General features: G+C 39.1%; 2 protein-coding genes across 2 annotated transcripts; one reads left to right on the top strand and one right to left on the bottom strand.

Annotated features, from left to right (window-relative positions):
• The first annotated feature begins 3061 nt into the window (after window positions 1-3061).
• On the top strand, window positions 3062-7737 carry LOC117253323 (cornifelin homolog A-like). Its single transcript, XM_078168931.1, has 4 exons — window positions 3062-3218; window positions 4957-5062; window positions 5201-5370; window positions 5483-7737. Exons 2-4 carry the CDS (start codon window positions 4996-4998, stop codon window positions 5732-5734), a joined length of 489 nt encoding a protein of 162 aa, XP_078025057.1. The 5' UTR covers window positions 3062-3218; window positions 4957-4995; the 3' UTR covers window positions 5735-7737.
• Window positions 7738-13821: 6084 nt separating this feature from the next.
• On the bottom strand, window positions 13822-19314 carry ttc4 (tetratricopeptide repeat domain 4). Its single transcript, XM_033620675.2, has 10 exons — window positions 19046-19314; window positions 17193-17310; window positions 16925-17086; window positions 16630-16707; window positions 16141-16265; window positions 15961-16047; window positions 15567-15808; window positions 15312-15396; window positions 14313-14395; window positions 13822-14085 (listed from the first exon to the last, which is right to left on the bottom strand). The coding sequence occupies exons 1-10, from the start codon at window positions 19154-19156 to the stop codon at window positions 13986-13988; spliced, it is 1191 nt and encodes a 396-aa protein (XP_033476566.1). The 5' UTR covers window positions 19157-19314; the 3' UTR covers window positions 13822-13985.
• Between the last annotated feature and the right edge of the window lie 864 nt (window positions 19315-20178).

Genomic DNA, 20178 nt, shown 5'->3' with positions numbered 1-20178 from the left:
TGAGCTGTAGTTGGCTCAGATAAAAACACAATGAGCCAGTATCAGAACACGATGCTGGAAAAACTGATTCAGTTCTGCAAGGGACCTGTCCGTAGCTTTGTTAGGGCATTTTCAACCACTGTAGTTTAATTACAGTGATGCTTGATTATACATTTCCAGATATAGAATTACTTTATCAAGACTTGATTTTGACTTTGAGTATCGGGTTAAACGATTTTAGTTTTGGTCTCAAGTTTCCCTGTAAAAAAGAAGGAAAGAGAGAAATCCTAATTTTTGTATTCCTATCCTGCACTTTGCTAACTTTTTCTGTGGAAGTGCAAAAACGTCGCGTAATTTGCTAGTTTCAGTCTGATAAATGTCACTCATTCATGAGGATGTGCTTGTTTGTGAAATTACACTTTTTTCCGTATTTGACACCCCTAAAAGTACCATTTAAAGCTACCTGTCACTGCTGCAGTCTGTTTGTGGGCAAGTTTCATTCACAAAAATGTTCTGCAGAGATTTGTGTGCTCACTTCATTTGGGTGTTGAAGAAGTCCACCCACCTTTAACCTGTGGCCTTAGTTACTGTATATTTTATATTGTCATAAGTGATATTTTCTGACCTACTGTTCCAAATTGTTTTAACTTTTTCACTTGTGCACTGAAATAAGAAAAATGACAATTAAAGTCCTATTCTTTATGTTTCTGTGAGAAGTGTGTTGTTGTTCTTTTTGCTTGTTTTTTAATTTACACTTCAGGGTCTTAAAGTTACAATGTGTAATTTACGTGGTTGTTTATTAGCAAATATCAACTATTGCTTTCATAAATATATATTTACTAAAGTGTAATGCAATTCACATACAAATGGCAGCTTTCTCATAGGCTTAGATTGATTTCTCTTTATATACACAGGCAAGGCGCAGTCTGCTGGAGGCTGCCTTCTTGCGTCGCCATATTTAAATACAGTGGCCGAAAGAGATACACGCACTTCGCCTTTCGCGTTTACCTAGAACTTGCCGTCACTGGAGACAGTTAAGGTGAAGCTCAATCCGGGCCGCTTCTGCATGAACCTGCTTTGTACTTCTATGATTCTGTCACACTTAAAATGGAGGACCACACACATGTTTTGCCCCGAGGGAAACCACGCCACCAACTAAAAGAAAAAGATCAGATATCGAGGACGGGACAAAACGCGAGTGAATATCGGCGTTGCTTATTCCATGTGGAAAGAACTCCTGTGGAAGAACACTCTGGAGACGCATATATTATAATCGTACCAACCTATATTTGCCGCACTGTGCCATGACTATCACATAAATGTGTTATTTTAGCATTACTGTGCTAATGTTTGCTCGTGTTACCAAAACAATTAGAAATAAAACACTCCTAACATAACGTTATATCTCACAGATAATCTCACTGGTAAGCTATAACATATTGTAGCATCCGCCAGGACGTGTGGAAAGGATGACGCAGTTATTCGGCAAACCACTGTTTATTACTGAACAGTACAGGTTACTGTTGGCTGTAACTACGCCAAAACAACCAACAAACAAGAACTTAGCTGTAACTCCAACTGTGCACTCCTGCTCTCTCCTCCAGCTCGCTCATACACACACCAGCACGCGCACTCACACAGCCCTCATTCCCGTCACACTCGCACCCCATCCCCCTACCTATACTCATTCAATCCCAAACATGCCATTAACTCACAGAACATTGACATTATAACAGAACATTTACTGCAGGGTCGCTACAATATCGTAACATGGTTTAGATTCCTAAATAAATATTCACCTTATCGCTAGATAGGCCTACTCCTGAAAAACTTGAAAAACTCTCGGATGATGCCATCTCTGTCTGCGCAAGGCTTTCTGTCCTACGAGGCCACCATAACTTACCCAACGGGGAGGGGTGAGCAAGTGAGCGTGAGTGAGCGCTGCAATCTAGAATTTGACCGCTGATGTCACTGTTACTCACCATTTTTACACACTTAGGCTTTAAGTCATTCCTATAGCAGCCCTGTGAGGCAAGTGAAGAAAAAAATTCTGGTGATCCATACCATTTCTGTTGCAAAATGTTTTCTCTCATGTGTTTATGACCTAAAAACGGGGAAAAATAGGTTTTGCGAAAATGTTTTGGCAGGTAAAAAACATCTGTCAGGATCATTTGTGTTTCAAGGGTGTTTGTTGTTGTAATACCGATTTTTGGCCACAACAGAGTGAAGCCACAGGGACCATGGCCACCCTGATAATATTTGGAGGCCTCTTTGTGGTGGTACTAAACTTGAGTAGGCTTGATTTCAGTAAATCTTTTGTTACTTACTACTCAGTGCTCCTTCAAATTAAAGCCATTTGTCTTTTTAAGGAAAATGACAACCTGCATAGTTTGAATTAAAGAACAATGAATTGTGTAACACATGTATATACAGATACATCCATCCATTTTTGTAACTGCTTATCCTCTTGAGGGTCGCAGGGGTGCTGGAGCCTATCCCTGCTGACATTGGGTGAGAGGCGGGGTACACCCTGACCCTGGACAAGTTGCCAGACAATCACAGGGCTGACATATAGAGACAGACAACCATTCACACCTATGGACAATCTGGAGTTACCAGTTAACCTGCATGTCTTTGGACAGTGGGAGGAAGCCGGAGTACCCGGAGACAACCCACGCTGACATGGGGAGAACATGCAAACACTGCACAATAGGGCTCCTTACTGGGATTGAACCAGGAACCCCCTTGGTGTGAGGCATCAGTGCAAACCACTGCACCACCGTGCCGCCCTATATACATATACATAACACATTAAAACGGGATTATTGTGGAGCTTAAAATGTTATCTATGCACATCAGATAATTAGAAATATCAATTGTAAATAATAATAATAATAATAATAATAATAATAATAATAACAATAGCAATAATGGCATCACTTTCATTTACCTGTAAATATGTAGGTGTTCTTCAGTTGAAAGTAGCCTAACACAAGATGTTGTAAGACACTAAAGCTGTGAAAAGCAATGGTTTCACATCCCTAACACTGGTGCTGCGAAGGGTGAGACAGGATGCTGTGGTCAGGTTAGAGCTGCAGCTGCTAATACAAAGGTTGGTACAAGTCAGTATCAGTCACAACAGCAGACCGCTGAACAGAGATTTACGAGGTTTTTTGTCAGTGAGGCTTCATAAAGCAGTGAGCCTTGACCATTTCATGCAGCTGGATCTCTCAACAAAGGTAATTCTGTTTTTTTAATTTCTCTTCTTTACCTGACCAGTAAAATAACAATTATTATGCTTTGATGATAACTGTACTTTGATTAAACACAATCAAAAGTGGAAAGTTTCCTTTTTGGGACACTTTAACCATGTATGTTTAAATTTACTTCTTTACACCATCTTTTGAGTTAAGCTGTCTGACACACACAAGATGCCACTTCTATTTCAAGCCATAGCAATTTTTGACAATACTAACCTCACCACAAAAACAGAGGCACCCTAGGTCTTCCTAGGGTAATGAAGTTATTCTTATCGTGAGTGTACTGAAATTTAAAAAAAAAAAAAAAAGGTAACAAATGTCAGGGTTTTTTTTGTTACGTTTTGTTTTTTGTTCTATTGACACTGTAATAATTTGTAGGAAATGTCTGCAGTGGCAAACAGCATCTTCAAATCTGGAGTATTACTTCATTTTGTTTGTCATGTCATGCACTGTGTTATAATTCCTATCACTTAATGTAAATGGTAAATTTTATGGACTTAACAGTGACATTAATATATTTTACATCCATTCTAAAGTCACTATAATTGAAAAAATATAGTAGAATACTTAGTATTAGGCTCGTACCTGGAGACTTCATCTAATCTTTGGGAACTACCACAGATGTAGTTTAAAGTATTTTGCCAAGCGCTTTTTTTATACGTCTGTCTGTCTGTGGACAAAATTTGTCAACGCAACAGTGTCACAACTGAGCAAGATGCAGTCACAAACTTTATGAGTGTGTTGGTGAGGTCAAAATGAAGGTGTAGTTTGAAGATTGATGTGGTTTGAGCATGGGGGCAGGAAGTAGGGGGGCAAGAAGTAGATTTGTAGGAGGTAGGGACCCTCCCCCCACTTCACACCCCTGGCCCACAGAACACTGTGTCGTGGCTGGAATGATTCCACCAGACGATGGTCTCTACTAGTTGTTTTTTTTATCATGTAATTTGGCAGCATACTTTGTGGTATTTATCAAAATGACAACTTTTGGGGGATTTCAGTCGTTTTATTAGAGACACTGTAATATTTTGCAGAAAATTAGCGAAGGAATTTGGATTCTATCTGCAGTGGCAAACAACAATTTGGAGCACTACATTCTGACTTCTAAGATAAATGCCGCAGTTTATGGAGTTTACAGTGACATCAATATATCTTACATTCATTCTAAAGTTACTATTATTTATAAAATGTAATAGAATACTCAGTATTGTACTTGTGCTTGTACCTTAACAATTGTTTTCAATTAGGTTACCACTTGCTATCATTTAGAAGCATAGTCTGTTTTAGGTTGTATATGCTTTTTTGCATATGATATCAGTTTGGGACTGTTTGAATTTTATATCCAATGTTCCAGGCTTTTATTTAGTTGTATCTTGCCAAATCAGTCTGCAAAGAATATGTTAGTAGTAGAATATGTTTTATATATTATCTGATCACATCCTGGGTATGAAATCAACACAGAAACTGTTGCTTGACCACCAAACACCAATGAACAGGGCACTCTGTCACCCTCTACTGGAGGCACTGCAATTCACACACAGCCTGCCAGCTCAGGCAGTAAGTCCCAGTGTCCAATCACATCACAGTATTTTCAGACACGTGCTCCTGCTGAGGTGGAGCTAAACAATTAAGACACTCAATTTAATCTTATGCTCCAATATATGAGCTTCCTACCTTGACTTTCTGACTTTTTGCTGTGTTCTGATTTCTATGTTAACAGATTCATTGTTGGCTGCCTGTGGCTGAAGTCTAACATCCAATGGAAACAAGACCTTTGATAGAGTGGAACACTGGTCTCTTCGACTGCTTTGAGGATGCAAGTTCTTGTAAGAATCAATACCACAAGTTTGACAAATTAGCTTTTTCAGATCAAAGTCCTTCTTATGTGTCATCTGTAAGGCCTTCTTTATCAAGTCACTTAAGATTTTTTTCCCACTTTGTTGGTGTATCTTTGTGTTTTTTAGGTTGCTATGGTTTCTGGTGCGGCCCTTGTCTTGCCTCCACGGTGTCAGAAAGATTTGGAGAGAACCGTTGTCTCCCGTTGTTTGACATATGCTGTGGGAAATCTCCATGCCTGCCTTCTCCTGCAGTCCTCTCTCTAAGGGTTGCCATGCGAAACAGATACGGCATCAAGGTATGATGCATGTGAAGCTGCTACTTGATTTCACATGACAAGTTTAATAATAAAGTGAAGCAATGTTGAATGTACAACTTTACATGTGTATGTTTTCTTTGGCTCTCTGCAGGGTTCTCTGTGTAAGGACATCATAGCTACCTGCTGCTGTGAGTGGTGCGCCTGGTGTCAGATGCATCGAGAGTTAAAACATCGCAGACAAACTCCCACTGTCATCAATATGCAGAATCAAACCATTGTACAAATGCAGCCTCCTGCAGTCATGATGGCTCCTCCATACCAACCCCAAGGTGGTTATGTGTACCAAGGAGTCCCAGCCCAAGACTGTGGGGTGACTCAATCAGAAGTCCACGTGCAGCTATAATGAGCTCTGTGGCTTCTCATTGGTCTGTTGTATCTTATGAGGAAAGTATGATTGAGCTCAGATCTTACTGCTGTCAGGTGAATGTTAATCATTCAAAGCCAAATATGTTTTAACTTTGAATTGTGTCCCCCTGGCATCAGAGTGTGCTGAACAAGTTTCAGTTTCTTAATAATTATGACAATAATTGTTCCAGTTCTTGGTGAAGTCCCTTAAATTTGGTTCTCAGTTATTTGCAGCTAACAAGAACACCCAGTCAAGGATAAATGAGACACATGTAGTTCTTTTACATCTCTATTTCTCCACAAGTAATCTTGGGAGTGTGGTCTACAGTTTAAAAAATATTTAATAATTGTTCCTACTCAGCAACATCCTGCTGCAGTTTATCCAAAAGCCCAACAGAGGGCCCTCTGTAACCACAAATGGCTGCCAAAAAATGTAATTAGCAAATGAGGATATCAGTCAACTGCAATCCTTGTCTTTGGAAACATAAAACGCTTTGACATGTTACACCAATACAGAACTACTACTGAACAAGATTTCTGTGCTAAAATGGTCAAGTTAGAGAAGATATATTCATACATACATATTCTGAATGACAGATATGTGGTCTTAAAGGGATAGTTCAGAATTTTTTAAGTTTTGTATGAGGTATGTATTTTAGCTGCCTAAAAAAGTCCCACTTAAAAACATAAGCATGAATCAGTTTAAGTGTACGCTATGTAAGAATAGAATATTTTCACTGCTTTGCCCTACTGTCAGAATGCGATGTCCTACGGGAAACTGAAGCCCTTACATCACTCACTTCAAAGCCAGACTCCATTGAGAAAAACAGAAGGCTAATTTAACATAGCTAAGAGGAGCTGCTGGTCTACCACTGCCTCAGTCAGTTATTTTGTTTGGGTTATTGTGTGACTTTGGTGTTTTAAAGGGTTAGTTCTGATTTCACCAAAGTCACACGACAACACAAATGAACTAGCTGATTGAGGCAGTGGTAGACCAGCAGCTCCTGTGTTCATCGAGCTAAAATGACTGATTTTGTCATTGGAGTCTGGTGGCTTTGACAAGAGCGTAAGTGGGAATTTGAAGCTGTGGATGGCTTTCCAATATAGCGTACACTTCTCCAAAGTGGGGGTGTGCCGACAGACATCTCCCGAATGTAATACAGTGACTATGAATAAGTGTGTCATACAGCGCCACTTCAAAAATTCTGAACTGTCCCTTTAATCAGCACAGCCAGCAGCTTTTTCATGTACATTTACAGAAATTTACAGTACAATCAATACATTATATACTTACAGTTTCTAAAAGTTTCTCTAAGGTGATGAGCTGTAGTTGGCTCAGATAAAAACACAATGAGCCAGTATCAGAGCACGATGCTGGAAAAACTGATTCAGTTCTGCAAGGGACCTGTCCATAGCTTTGTTAGGGCATTTTCAACCACTGTAGTTTAATTACAGTGATGCTTGATAATACATTTCCAGATATAGAATTACTTTATCAAGACTTGATTTTGACTTTGAGTATCGGGTTAAACGATTTTAGTTTTGGTCTCAAGTTTCCCTGTAAAAAAGAAGGAAAGAGAGAAATCCTAATTTTTGTATTCCTATCCTGCACCTTGCTAACTTTTTCTGTGGAATTGCAAAAACGTCGCGTAATTTGCTAGTTTCAGTCTGATAAATGTCACTCATTCATGAGGATGTGCTTGTTTGTGAAATTACACTTTTTTCCGTATTTGACACCCCTAAAAGTACCATTTAAAGCTTCCTGTCACTGCTGCAGTCTGTTTGTGGGCAAGTTTCATTCACAAAAATGTTCTGCAGAGATTTGTGTGCTCACTTCATTTGGGTGTTGAAGAAGTCCACCCACCTTTAACCTGTGGCCTTAGTTACTGTATATTTTATATTGTCATAAGTGATATTTTCTGACCTACTGTTCCAAATTGTTTTAACTTTTTCACTTGTGCACTGAAATAAGAAAAATGACAATTAAAGTCCTATTCTTTATGTTTTTTTGTTTTTTGTTTTTTTTAATTTACACTTCCACAAGAGGCTGAAGAACGACATGATTTTTGCCATTCAGGACATGCATCTGCATTAACATCACACATCAGGACCAACGTTGCCATCAAGTTATTACAATTGAACAAGATCCTCAGTGACGTTGAACAAAAACCATGTAAGCTACTAGGGCTAGAGAGTTAGCTTGCTAGCTATGTTGGCTATGCTAATGAGTAAAGTTGCCCATAGACTAGAATATTAGTGAGCTATTTTGCTATCTAGGTAGGCAATGGTAACAAGGATGTTTGCTAATAGGCAAAGATAAAATAATTTTGAAAGAAACACAGGAGCAGCACACTGATGATGTCAGAGGGCTGTGACTGGTTTATTGCAGTGTTGGTCCAGGAATGCACTGTGGGATGTTGATCCAGGAGCACGTCCTGCTTGGCAAAATCACTTCATGCACCATGATAACCCCATGTTCTAAACATAACTAAAAGCATTCATGTTTTCTTACAGGTGAGTTTAAACGTCTCCATGCACTCTAAACACAGACACATACACCGATCAGCCAAAATATTAAAACCCAGTGGTGGGTGAAGTGAGTAACATTGATCATATTGTTACAGTGCAATGTTCTGCTGGAAGACCTTTGGTCATGGTATTCATGTGGATGGCACTTGACGACCTCCACCCACCCAAACACTGCTGTGGAATAAGTAACCCCCCCTCATGGCAACAGCACTGCCTCATGGCAGTGCCCCCCCAGCAGAAAAATGCACCATGCCACTCCACAAAAACTGCTCAGGTATGGTCTGAGGAACGTGACAAAAAGCTCAAGGTGTCGACCTGACCTACAAATCCCCCACACACTAGTCTGACTGAGCACCTTGGGACGTGCTGGTACCCCATCTCACAACTGACAGGTCAGCACCCTGGTGCCAGACACCACAGGACACCTTCAAGAGGTCCTGTGTCCATTCCTTGACATGTCAGAGACATGTCCACTCCAGGGAGGTCCCACCATGGATCACGGATACCTCTGGGGTACCAGCACGTCCCATGGATGCTCAATCAGATTTGGATCTGGGGAATTTGGAGGCCAGGTCGATGCCTTTAGCTTTTTGTGACGTTCCACGGGCCATTCCTGAGCAGTTTCTGCAGTGTGGCATGGGACATTTTCCTGCTGGGGGGCCACTGCCATCGGGGAGTGCGGCTGCCATAAGGAGCAAAACTTGATCTGTAGAACTGTTTGGGTGGATGAAGCACATCAAGTCGCATCCTCATGAATTTCTGGACCAAAAGTTCCCAAGGAAATCATTGCATTGTAACAAGATGATCAATGTTACTCACTTCACCTGATAGTGATTCCAATTTGTTTGGCTGATTGGTGTATATTGTGTGTTAGCAAGGTATGTAACCTTACTGTCATGTCCATCTTTTGGCTAGAAATGTATTTCAATTAGATCTAGAACACAAGTCAACATGAGTTTTCCAATATCGAAAACTTTCACACAGTCAATGAGTCACATAGATAGCATTGTTAAAGAGAGGGTAATGATGTTGTCATTGAGTAGGAGCCACTATATCAAAATGAGATGTCCACTTTCTCCACTGTAACTAATAAATTTGTTCATACATAGATTCAGGGAGAAAGTTAGCTTTTCCATGTTATATATTTCTTTTACAATTTCAATCCATTCCACTTTTGTTGAGGGCTCTCTAGTTCGCCATCTTGTTATAGCCCATTCGTTATCCCTAGAGTTAGTTGTGACAAGAAAGAAAGATTAAATAGCTTAGAAAAATCATCATGACAAAGCCTTGTTGTACCCGTTCTTACACAAGAAAAAAAATTAGACTTTAAGATTTAGAAAATAGATCACCAAATTTTTTCCTTTACATAGTCTCATCGCTGTATTGTCATATAAATATCAGCTTATATAAGTAAGACATCACTGCACAACCCTGGTATCAGTCTTCCTTCAGTGATACCAAGACAAGGTCCCTAAATGTTCACGGAGAGGCTCATGCTGCTGCAGTTTTGTGTTCATAAGGCCTCAACTGTCATCAAATGTCAGAAACTCTACCACACGAACCCCTCCTAGCTTGATGGATGTTTTTATCCTGTTGACTTTTATGGTCAAGTTCTTGTCATCAGGAGTTGAATCCTGGGAAACACCCTGCCGTGTTGTTACTGGTACTGGTATCAGTGGGGAGAGCCAAAGACTGTCATGTAATTAAATCTTTGATGAACTTTAAAGTTGGCCGTAAACAAAACTTGAATGACTTGATTGTGCTGCTCTCATTATCTAGACACATCTGTGTCAAAGTACAAGACAAGGTGCTTCACGTTAAAATTAAATAAAATAAAGATAATTCTGATAAGCAGCTATTTCCTGAAAAAAACATTTACATCTACTACTTCTTTAGCTGACCAGTGGAAGTACAATGCCATGATTATAACTGTCCTGTAATCACACTTATAAAAAGGAAAAGTTTTGGGACATTTCAGCTTCATGTTTCTGTGTTAAATGGAAGAACCTAAAATTTTATTGGGTGAAGTAATTAAAATTTGTTGACCACGCTATTCTTAGCATATAGTTTCGCTTTCATTTGTATCAATAGATTCAGGTTTTACAGCATTGTTTGTGTTTAAGTGTCCGACACGCACATGGCTCCGCTCATAAGCCAAGACATATACTTTCATCCATTCTCAGCTTGTGAGTCGCAGAGAAGGCATCCAGCTCCATCAGGTAAGACATGTTATACCTTTATCCTAACAGTTAAATGGCTTTAATCTTACATGCTGTAAGAGTTAAATAAGGAAATACAAGACAAAGAGAAGTGGACTTTCTGCAGACTTGAATGATTTAACTTCACTTTCTTTGGAGCAGCCATACACAGCAGGTTTTAATAATACATATTAACCTCCTGCTGGATTGTTTTTAGGAGCTACTGTGTGACTTCATAGAGTGATATACTGTTGGATTATATCCCTATAGAAAATACGCATATGGGGATATAATATATATCAAGTGATTTTTAGCATATTAAGTATAGTGAAAAATATAGGTATGAAATATTATCAAAATGACAGACTATTGGATATTTTTTTTAATTGTTACGGGACATTGTAATATTTTGTAGAAAATTATAAAAAAAATAAATGCATGATCCGCAAAATACCCTACCACCTCTTCAACCAAGGAGCAGGACACAGGCTTTGTGGTGATTTTGTATCTCAATATAGTCATTATGCAACTTTTTGAGGTTTTTTTTTTTTTTGTCTTTTTTGTCATTTTGTGTCACACTGTGATTGTTATGTCTCTTTGAAGTCATTTTGTGTCTCTTTGATGCAATTTTGTGTATTTTTTTTGGTAGTTGTGTGTTGCTTTGTTGCTTTCTTCATTTTGTGTCTCCTTGTGGTTGTTTTGCATTTCTTTGTAGTTGCTTTGTCTCTTTGTTGTCATTTTGTGTCTCCTCGTGGTTGTTTTATGTATCTTTGTAGTTGTTTTTGTCATTTTGTGATTGTTTTATGTCTCTTTGAAGTCATTTTGTGTCTCTTTGTTGTCATTTTGTGTCTCCCTGTGGTTGTTTTATGTATCTTTGTAGTTGTTTTTGTCATTTTGTGATTGTTTTATGTCTCTTTGTTGTCATTTTGTGTCTCCTCGTGGTTGTTTTATGTATCTTTGTAGTTGTTTTTGTCATTTTGTGATTGTTTTATGTCTCTTTCAAGTCATTTTGTGTCTCTTTGTTGTCATTTTGTGTCTCCTCGTGGTTGTTTTATGTATCTTTGTAGTTGTTTTTGTCATTTTGTGATTGTTATATGTCTCTTTGAAGTCATTTTGTGTCTCTTTGATGTAATTTTGTGTATTTTTTTTGGTAGTTGTGTGTTGCTTTGTTGTCATTTTGTGTCTTCTTGTGGTTGTTTTGCATTTCTTTGTAGTTGTTCTGTGTCTCTTTGAAATCATTTTGTGTCTCGGACGTAATTTTGTGTCTTCTTGGGTAGTTTTTGTGTCTCTTTGTAGTCATTTTGAGTCTCTCTAGCCCATTTTTGTCGTTATTTCATGTCTCTTTGCATCTTGTTGTGTCTCTTCCTGGTATATTTTAAGAGTCTTTCTAGTCAGTACTTGTAAATTTGAGTAATATTTTGCAGATTAAGACCAGAAGACCCCCCTGATACTTTGGGTCCCTGGGCCTGTGCCCAGTAAGCCAATTCGGTTATCCATCCATCCATGGGTGAATGGTGCAGTTTATGGACTTTATGGGGTATTTTACATTGATTCTTAAGTCACTATAATTTAAATGATATGATACCAAGTATTGTGTTAATAACAACTTGCTATCATTTAGTAATATACCTTATGTTGTAGCTACTTTTTTGCATATGATATCAGCTGAATGACACAGCCAATGCTCCAGGCTTTTACAGTCTGCACATCATATTCAGAGGTTTTCCAAGTAAAAGGGGGAAGAGATTTGTTTCCCCATTAACTGTTCTACTAAGGATGGCAATGCGTTAGTCAAATCAAGAAGATGGACGGTCTGAGTTCAACAAATTTTGCAACAAGCTGCTCCTAAATCTAATCAGATCATCTAATACAGAGGATAAATGAAATGTGGTGCAAGAATGATATTTTAGGACATAGGCTCCTATTGAATTAATGGTAAAAAAAAAAAAAAAAAAAAGATTAAGACACAATGCAAGTCTCCATATCTCATGTTCCTAGATATGAGCTTTCTGTAATCTTTTTTGCTGTGCTCTGATTTCCATGTTAACAGGTTCACTGTTCACTGCCTCTGCATTAAGTCTAACATCTGATGGCAGTAGCCGGGGCCCCAGCACAATCCTTGACAAACTGGAACACTGGTCTGTGTGACTGCTTTGAGGACTGCAATACTTGTAAGGATACCACAACTTTGACAAATTTGTAATTTTTTGGGATTAAAGTCCTTATTTTGTCTCATCTGTAAGGTCTTCTTTATCAAGTCAGTTAAATGTTTCTCCCACTCTGTTGGTGGATCTTTGTGTTTTAAGGTTGCTATGGTTTCTGGTGCTGCCCTTGCCTGGCCTGCACAGTGGCAGGAAAATTTGGAGAGAACCCTTGTTTCCCGTTGTGTGACCTATGCAGCCCTGCCGTTCTATCAGCAGTCTGTGGGATACCTCTGTGTGTACCTCCAGCAGTCCTTTCTATACGGGCTGGTATGCGACACAAATATGGTATCAAGGTATGATGCATGTAAAGCTGACGTATATTTGATTTCACATGACAAGTTTAATAAAAGTCAAGGGCTGTTGAATTTACAGCTTTCTGTATTTTTTCCTTTGGTTCTCTGCAGGGTTCTCTCTGCCTGGACGTCCAGATTTCCTGTTTCTGCTCCTGGTGCTCCTGGTGCCAGATGCAGCGGGAGTTAATACATCGCAGTAAACCTCCCACTGTCATCAATATGTTTAATCAAAACGCCATACACGTACAAGTACAGCCTCCTCCAGTGATGTTGGCTCATGGACACCCAAATCATGCTTTTGTGAACCACAGAGACCTGGTTTTTGTGAACCAACCACACGGCATCAGGGCAGCATACTGAGCTCTGTGGCTCCTCTTTAGTCTGATTTGTCTTGTGAAGGTCTGTGTCTGTAATCATATTAGATGACCCGAAACAGTTGGAAAAAAATTCAAAGTACAGCTGTCAATAAGCAGCTCTGCTCAAAACTTCCTTCTAAAAGCAAAACATGGTCACGTCTCTTGCTTTCACTTCTTAATTGTTTGTCAATAGAGCTTTGAAGATTGAGGAAGTTTTCTTATGACGTCCAAATTAATTGTTAGTTGTTGCTGACTGATGCTGAGACTTGTAGCAGACATACTGGTATGTTAAAGAAGAGACTGATTAGTCTTTGAATGTCAAGGATAAAGTTGGTTGGTTTCTAGGCGGTGTCGTCTCTTGGTCTACATGTTTTGTCCTGTTTAAGTTTGGTCATTTTGTTTATATCTCATTTATCAAATTAAACACTTCAATAAAGTGTATTTTCACTGTTTTCAATCTGCAATTTATATTTGTACAGACAGAAACAACAAGAATCCATATGCATTACTTTTAGAGATCTCATTTGTTTTATATTCATTTATAGTGATACAAATGTGTCCTGCTCTTATCCACGGGAGTCTTTCATATTCTCCACTGTCTCTTTCTTAAGGGCGAAGTCTCTGGGGTTGAAAAGAGAATTTCGTCCCAAGATTTTACAGCCGATGTTTTCACAATCCTCGTATTTTCCTTCCTGTTAAAAACTGCTTCCAGAAAGGCGATCCCTTTACAAGAACGATGAAGCTGGGAGTGCCTGCCTTGACAAAAAACCTGACAAAAGAACAGAGAAGACAGTGAGTCAGTAAATGAGTGTGAAGGAGGTTAATGACAGGGAGTGTCAAGGAAGTTTATATAGGGAAATACCCAAAATTGAAAAGTAAAAGTGAAGAAGAAAGTAAAGAACAGTTTCCTGCTCACCAATATGAAGAATTCTTTGTGGTATAAATCAGAATAAAATCACACTTAATGAAAAACAGACTTCATATTAATGGACGTACCTTTTATGCTGCAACACCTTTAAAAGTGGCGTCTCTGGGTTAACTTGGTAGAGTGTCTCCTTCTCCTCATCTTCAAAGTAAAGCTAGAAAGTGAAAAGGGGTCATATGAGGTTAATTGAGATTAAAGTAAAGTAGGTCACTTTATTTATTGATATGTGGCAGTTTTTAGTAATGAAATATGACACTTGTTTGACTGAACAAAGTAATTACACATCACACTCAGTTCATCACAATGTGGCGACAATGCAGCGCTGCTATAGTTGGTAGGAGAAAGATTATTTCATAAGTTTAAGGACGCAGAACAAAACAACACAAATAACACATTATGTCGACTTATTGAGGATGGCGGTGTGAATTATTCCTGATTCCTTTGGTGAAAAGTCACAAGACAAAATACACAAAATTATAATCTTAGTGTCTTTTGTTTAACCTGCTGCACCAGTCATGAGTGTAGAGCTGACACCTTCTGGTTGGTTGATGGACATGATGTTGTGCAGCTTAATTCTCATTGGTCAGCCAGTTGCAGTGTTACTTTCATGTGTCAACCAAAGTGTTTTTACCAAGCTGAAAACATAAGGTGCTATTCTTCAAAACGCCCAGCTGGGAGCGCCATAGCGCTTCAGAGGAGCAGCTTTTTTTTTTTTGGCTAAATCGCGTCAGGTGTATCTGGTTACAGAAGCTCAGTGAGAGTAAAAACACAGAGTACTTTCTCTGGATGAAGGGAAGACTGAGGCACGTAGGGGGAGAGGATGGACCCGCCGGACTATGTGGGTTCATGATATGTCGTGGGTGAGGAATTGTGCAGCAGTTGTACATGTAGGATGTGAAAGCCTGTGTGGTGGGCTCTTTGTCCTGACTCTCCTCCGCTGTGACTGGATGGTAGGGTAAAAAGTTAACACTTACCACCACAGTGTTTTACCCAAAGACGAACATTTTTCTAACTCTCATTGACTACAGCCCTACATGAGAGACCAATAACTTTCAGGGAAACACACAAACCTGCAAATTCTGTGGATGGTATTTTCTGTCCACGTCCCAAGGTGGAAGTTCTTCTCCGAACATGACCGCCAGGTGGTCTATGAAACTGAGACAAATCAAAAGATACAGACACAATATTATAACTGCGTTTTTGATTAAAAACACTTAAAACTCCTAACTTATTTAACTTAATTTAAATGAATTGGAGAGAGGTTGGTGTATGGGGTATCCCACAGAAACACAACAGACCAAGATAAATTCAGGGCCACAGTTTACCAGTTGTTCTCACAGAACGCGGAGATGAAGTCAGTCTGCTGGTGTTCAGGATAGAGGAAGAGCACAGGCCAGTGCAGAGAGCCCTGCTCATCCAGGAAGACCTGAGCCCCCGTGGCCTCCTGGGAGCTGAGGCCGTCCAGGTTCAGCTGTGACATCGCTGCTGAAGAGCCCTCATCCTCATCCTCGCTGTCTGAACCACGCTGACAAGGCTTCGCAGACTGGAGGAGCTTGATGCCTCGATCCTGCGGAAAACACACAAAAATGTATCTGATAATCATTAAAAAACAGTCTTGCTGGAGATATTATTAGTGTCAGATTTGACTGATTGTTTCAGGTATAGAATAATAATTTTCCAACACAAGTGCTTACCATACAAAACAAATAGCATGTTTACCTTTATCGCAGCCAGAAGAGCTTCTTTCTCACCATGCAGCTTTTTTTCTTTGAGCTTGGCCTTCCGGGCGTCTCTGTCTGCTGCTCTCTGAGGTGCGACAAATAAACAGGGCTTTATGCTTAACTGAAACTAAAAAAACCTCCACCCTCAAAAATCAGCTGAACTCAGAACAGATTGTACCTTGTGTTTATCTGCGGCTGCTCTCAGCTCCTGCAGCTTCTTGTCAGTGGGATGAGCCTTGAGCCCCTCATCACACCACTGGATGGCCTCTGCAAAGTTACGCAGCTCTATACAACTCTGAGCACCTGCAGAAACACACACACAACATACACACGTTTGTTTCTGCCATTATTTTAAGCAGGGGCTTTTTTTTTTTTTGCTTTTGCTTTCATAAGCTCAGGTCAGACCAAAGATTTGCGACGAGATGAAACCATTTTAAAATGTTGCGTTGAAAAGTTGCAGCAGTGTGAACTGGCCGGTCTGAGCCCGACTCAAGCCGGCTGATGACGTCACCTGCAACTCAGCTGGTCATATTCGCCAGCATCAACTTGTCTCATCATGAACCTTCAGCCTGAACTGAGCTTTATGATTATTATTCACTATTATACAACTGAAATATAAGAATTTTTAACTACATTCATTTGGATATCCTATGCTTATGTTACATACCCCTGATCAAGGCTTTAAGGTGGTCCGGTCTGATCTTCTTTGCAGCCGTAGCATCATTCAACGCAGAGCGCATGTTACCTGTGTCAATATAAACCAGAAACATTAGGATAAATTTAAGCAAGAAACCCATGCAGATGTTTTTACATGGGAAAAATATTCTCTAATAGTCCTGTAATTCACCTACCTGACAATAAAAAAACTTGAACTTAATCTTTGTAAACCACCTTATTATTCATAAGCATACAATCATATTCCTTCACGCATCTGTCAGGGTGTGTAAATAAGAGATCTTTACCCAGGTGGAAGTGTGCTGCCGCCCGGTTGGTGAGGAGGACAGTGTCGAGGTCCTGGTCTCCACATTTCTTCTGCAAACCCGCTGTGTAGCAAACTACGGCCTTCTTGTAGTCCTTCTCTTTGAAAAACACATTTCCCTCATCTTTAAGGCTCTTTGCCTGCTCTGGGGAGGAATGAACCGAATCATTAAAAGATTCTCAAGTCTTCAAAGGCCATTCTCAAACAGGTGTTTCAAAAGCTTGAGGGACTTAAAGCCGTGGTCGACGTACCTTCTGGGGGTCTATCTTCATCGTGGATGATGGCCTGCAGACAAGCCAGCTCAGGGTGTTTCTTTGGATCAATCTCTTCAGGGGCTTTTTTCATGAACATTGGTATGTTATCAAACTCCTGCATGAGACAAAAACAGAGGGATCACTGCAGATGGAGAGAAAGTTTATCTCTATGAAGCCGTGGTGAAGGAAGTGCTCAAATCTTTTACTTAAATAAAAGCAGAATGCAATTATCTGCGAATTGTTCTTGACTTATATTCAATTGAATCCAGTAGGAAGACAAGATATTGGGTGTTTAAACTGACATACTTAATTGTTTTTAGTGCATAAAAGCATTTGATACCTGAAACATGTTCCTTTAAAGTTGGGACAGGTGCAACAAAAGACTGGGGAAGTTGTGAAATGTAAAAAAAAAAAGACCTGTCGGGAACGTTTCACAGGTAAACAGGTTACTTAGTAACAGATTAAAGTATCATGACTGGATATGAAAGGGACATCCTCAGAAGGCTCAGCTGTTCCCAAGCAAGGATGATCACTATGTGAAACACTGCTCAATATCAAAAGATTCAGAAAATTTCTGCACTGAATGACCGTGACCTTTGACCTCTCAGGCTGCACTGCATTAAAAACTGACTTGATTGCATAAAGGATAGTACTACATGGGCTGGGGAACACCTTGGAAAACTACCGTCGGTAAACACATCATTGCTGCATCTACAAATCCAAGTTAAGACTCTACCATGCAAAGCAAAAGTCCTAAATCAACAACATCCAGAAACACCGCAGACTTCTCAGCAGTCTGACGAATCCACATTTCAGATTGTTTTTGGAAATCATGGTGGTCGTGTCATCCGGGCTAAAGAGGTAAAGGACCATCCAGATTGTCCTTTACCTCTTTCTTGTAACCTGCGCAAAGTTCAAAGCCAGCATCTGTGATGGTATAAGGGTGTGTTAGTGCCCATGGCATTTTTGGTAACTTCCACATCTGTGAAGGTCTTATGAATGCTGAAAGATACACACAGGCGTTGAAGTAACATATGCTACCATCCAGATGACGTCTTTTTCAGGTACATCCCTGCTTATTCAGGCAACACAATGCCAAGCCACATTCTGCAGGTGTTACAACAGCGTGGCTTCATCGTAAAAGAGTGCAGGTGCAAAATACAACAACGGAGAGCCTGAACTGTTGGGCAAGTCTTCTATCAAGCAGGAATGGGAAAGAATTTCACTATCAAAACTTCAACTATTAGTATCCTGGGCTATCAAGAGTGTAAAGGTGATGTAACACAGTGATAAACATGCCCCTGTCCCAGTTTATTAGAATGTGTTGTAGGTATAAAATTCAGAATGAGTGTATATAAACTAAAGACAATAAAGTTGATCAGTTTGAATATTAAATATCTTGTCTTTGTACTGTATTCAACTGAATAAAGGCCGAAAATGGTTTGCAAATCATTGCATTCTGTTTTTATTTACATTTTACACCGTTTCCAGACCTTTATTGGACTTGGTGTTGTATTAATCTGAATGTGAAATGTATAATGTTAAAGGTATCAAATAAATGTAGTGAAATTAAAAGTACAATATTTGTGTCTTAAGTTAAGCAGAGTATAGAGTGACGTCGGCAGAAATTCAGATGGAAATCAAATGACAATACTTAAGTTAAGTATAAGTACCTCAAATGTGCACATAAGTAACTGTTACAGTACTTAAGTAAATGTATTTGGTTGCTTTCCACCACTGCTATGAAGTTAGCAGTTAGCTTGCTAGCTAACATACTTATACTCATTGACGGATAAGTATCCTTCTTTTTGTAATGATGATAACCGATAGTTTCTACATGCTGGTGTTACCTCCTCCCAGTTTTTCTCACTGAAGGCGTTTTTATATCTCTCAGTCTTGAATTTGTCCATGAACTCGTCCATGCCATCGTCACTGTCGTGTTGAGCCTGCGGGGCCGCCATCTTTGGATCCAGATGTGTTTATGAAGCGCTGTTATGCTGTTTATGAATCTTATATACAGTGTGACATGAGGTCACGTTAGTTGTAATAACGCTATCGCTTCTTCAAGTCACCCAGCTCCTTGTTTACACATGTGCACGGGCGGTGCTACGTGAATAACGATCCGTGCGGAAACCCAGTACCGATACCTTTGTTCCGCCGCCGCCGACCTACAAATAAATGATAAATATTATAAATTGTCATCAATCTGCCAGAGATGAAACATGATTAATTACATTTACTTAGGTTTAGTTTAAGTGAGATTGAAAGGTAATTGGACTTCACTTGAGGATTTTAGTTTTATGCTTCTTTATTGTTCAAATGTAATAAATATGCAAATAAAAGACATTTTTTCCACCACACAAAACAGCTAAATTGACTAGTAACTTTGCAGGTTATTTTTTTAATATAATATTTTTCATACAAAACTAAAGATTATTGTATTAAATACCATATATTGTTACAAACTTAACGACACAACAGAAAATAAACTATAACTTAAACCAGTGACAATAACTTCCTGCTTTTTAATTTATAAAAGATGTCTCTTAAATGATCAAATCTCCATAACGAGATAATCTTGCTTTTATGGTTCTATTTTTTTTACATGCAAAATTTTGAATGCAGGACTTTTACTGCAGTATTTTAATATGAGGATATTGGCATTTCGCTTGAGATTTAAATGCTTCTTCCACCACTGTAAATGATAATATGACGAGGAAGTGGTAGAAAGTAAATCAATACATTTAAACATAATTATACTTTATTTTTATGGTATGATACTTAACACAAGTACTTTTTAGCCTACTTGATTTACTTGACAGTTACTCATGTATTTTTATTTTTTTGAAGACAATATGATGCAAAATGTAAACAGTTGAAAGTGACTTTTAACAGCAACAATATAATTCATCAGAATAAATAAATTACACATAATGACTCTCTTCAGTGTGGCTAACTTGCATATTTAACTTTTTGACCACTA

The sequence above is a fragment of the Epinephelus lanceolatus genome, chromosome 6 (genome assembly GCF_041903045.1).
Source record: "Epinephelus lanceolatus isolate andai-2023 chromosome 6, ASM4190304v1, whole genome shotgun sequence".
Classification (NCBI taxonomy): Eukaryota; Metazoa; Chordata; class Actinopteri; order Perciformes; family Serranidae; genus Epinephelus; species Epinephelus lanceolatus.
The sequence above is the reverse complement of the archived record's forward strand: the minus strand, read 5'-3'. Positions and strand labels throughout refer to the sequence as shown.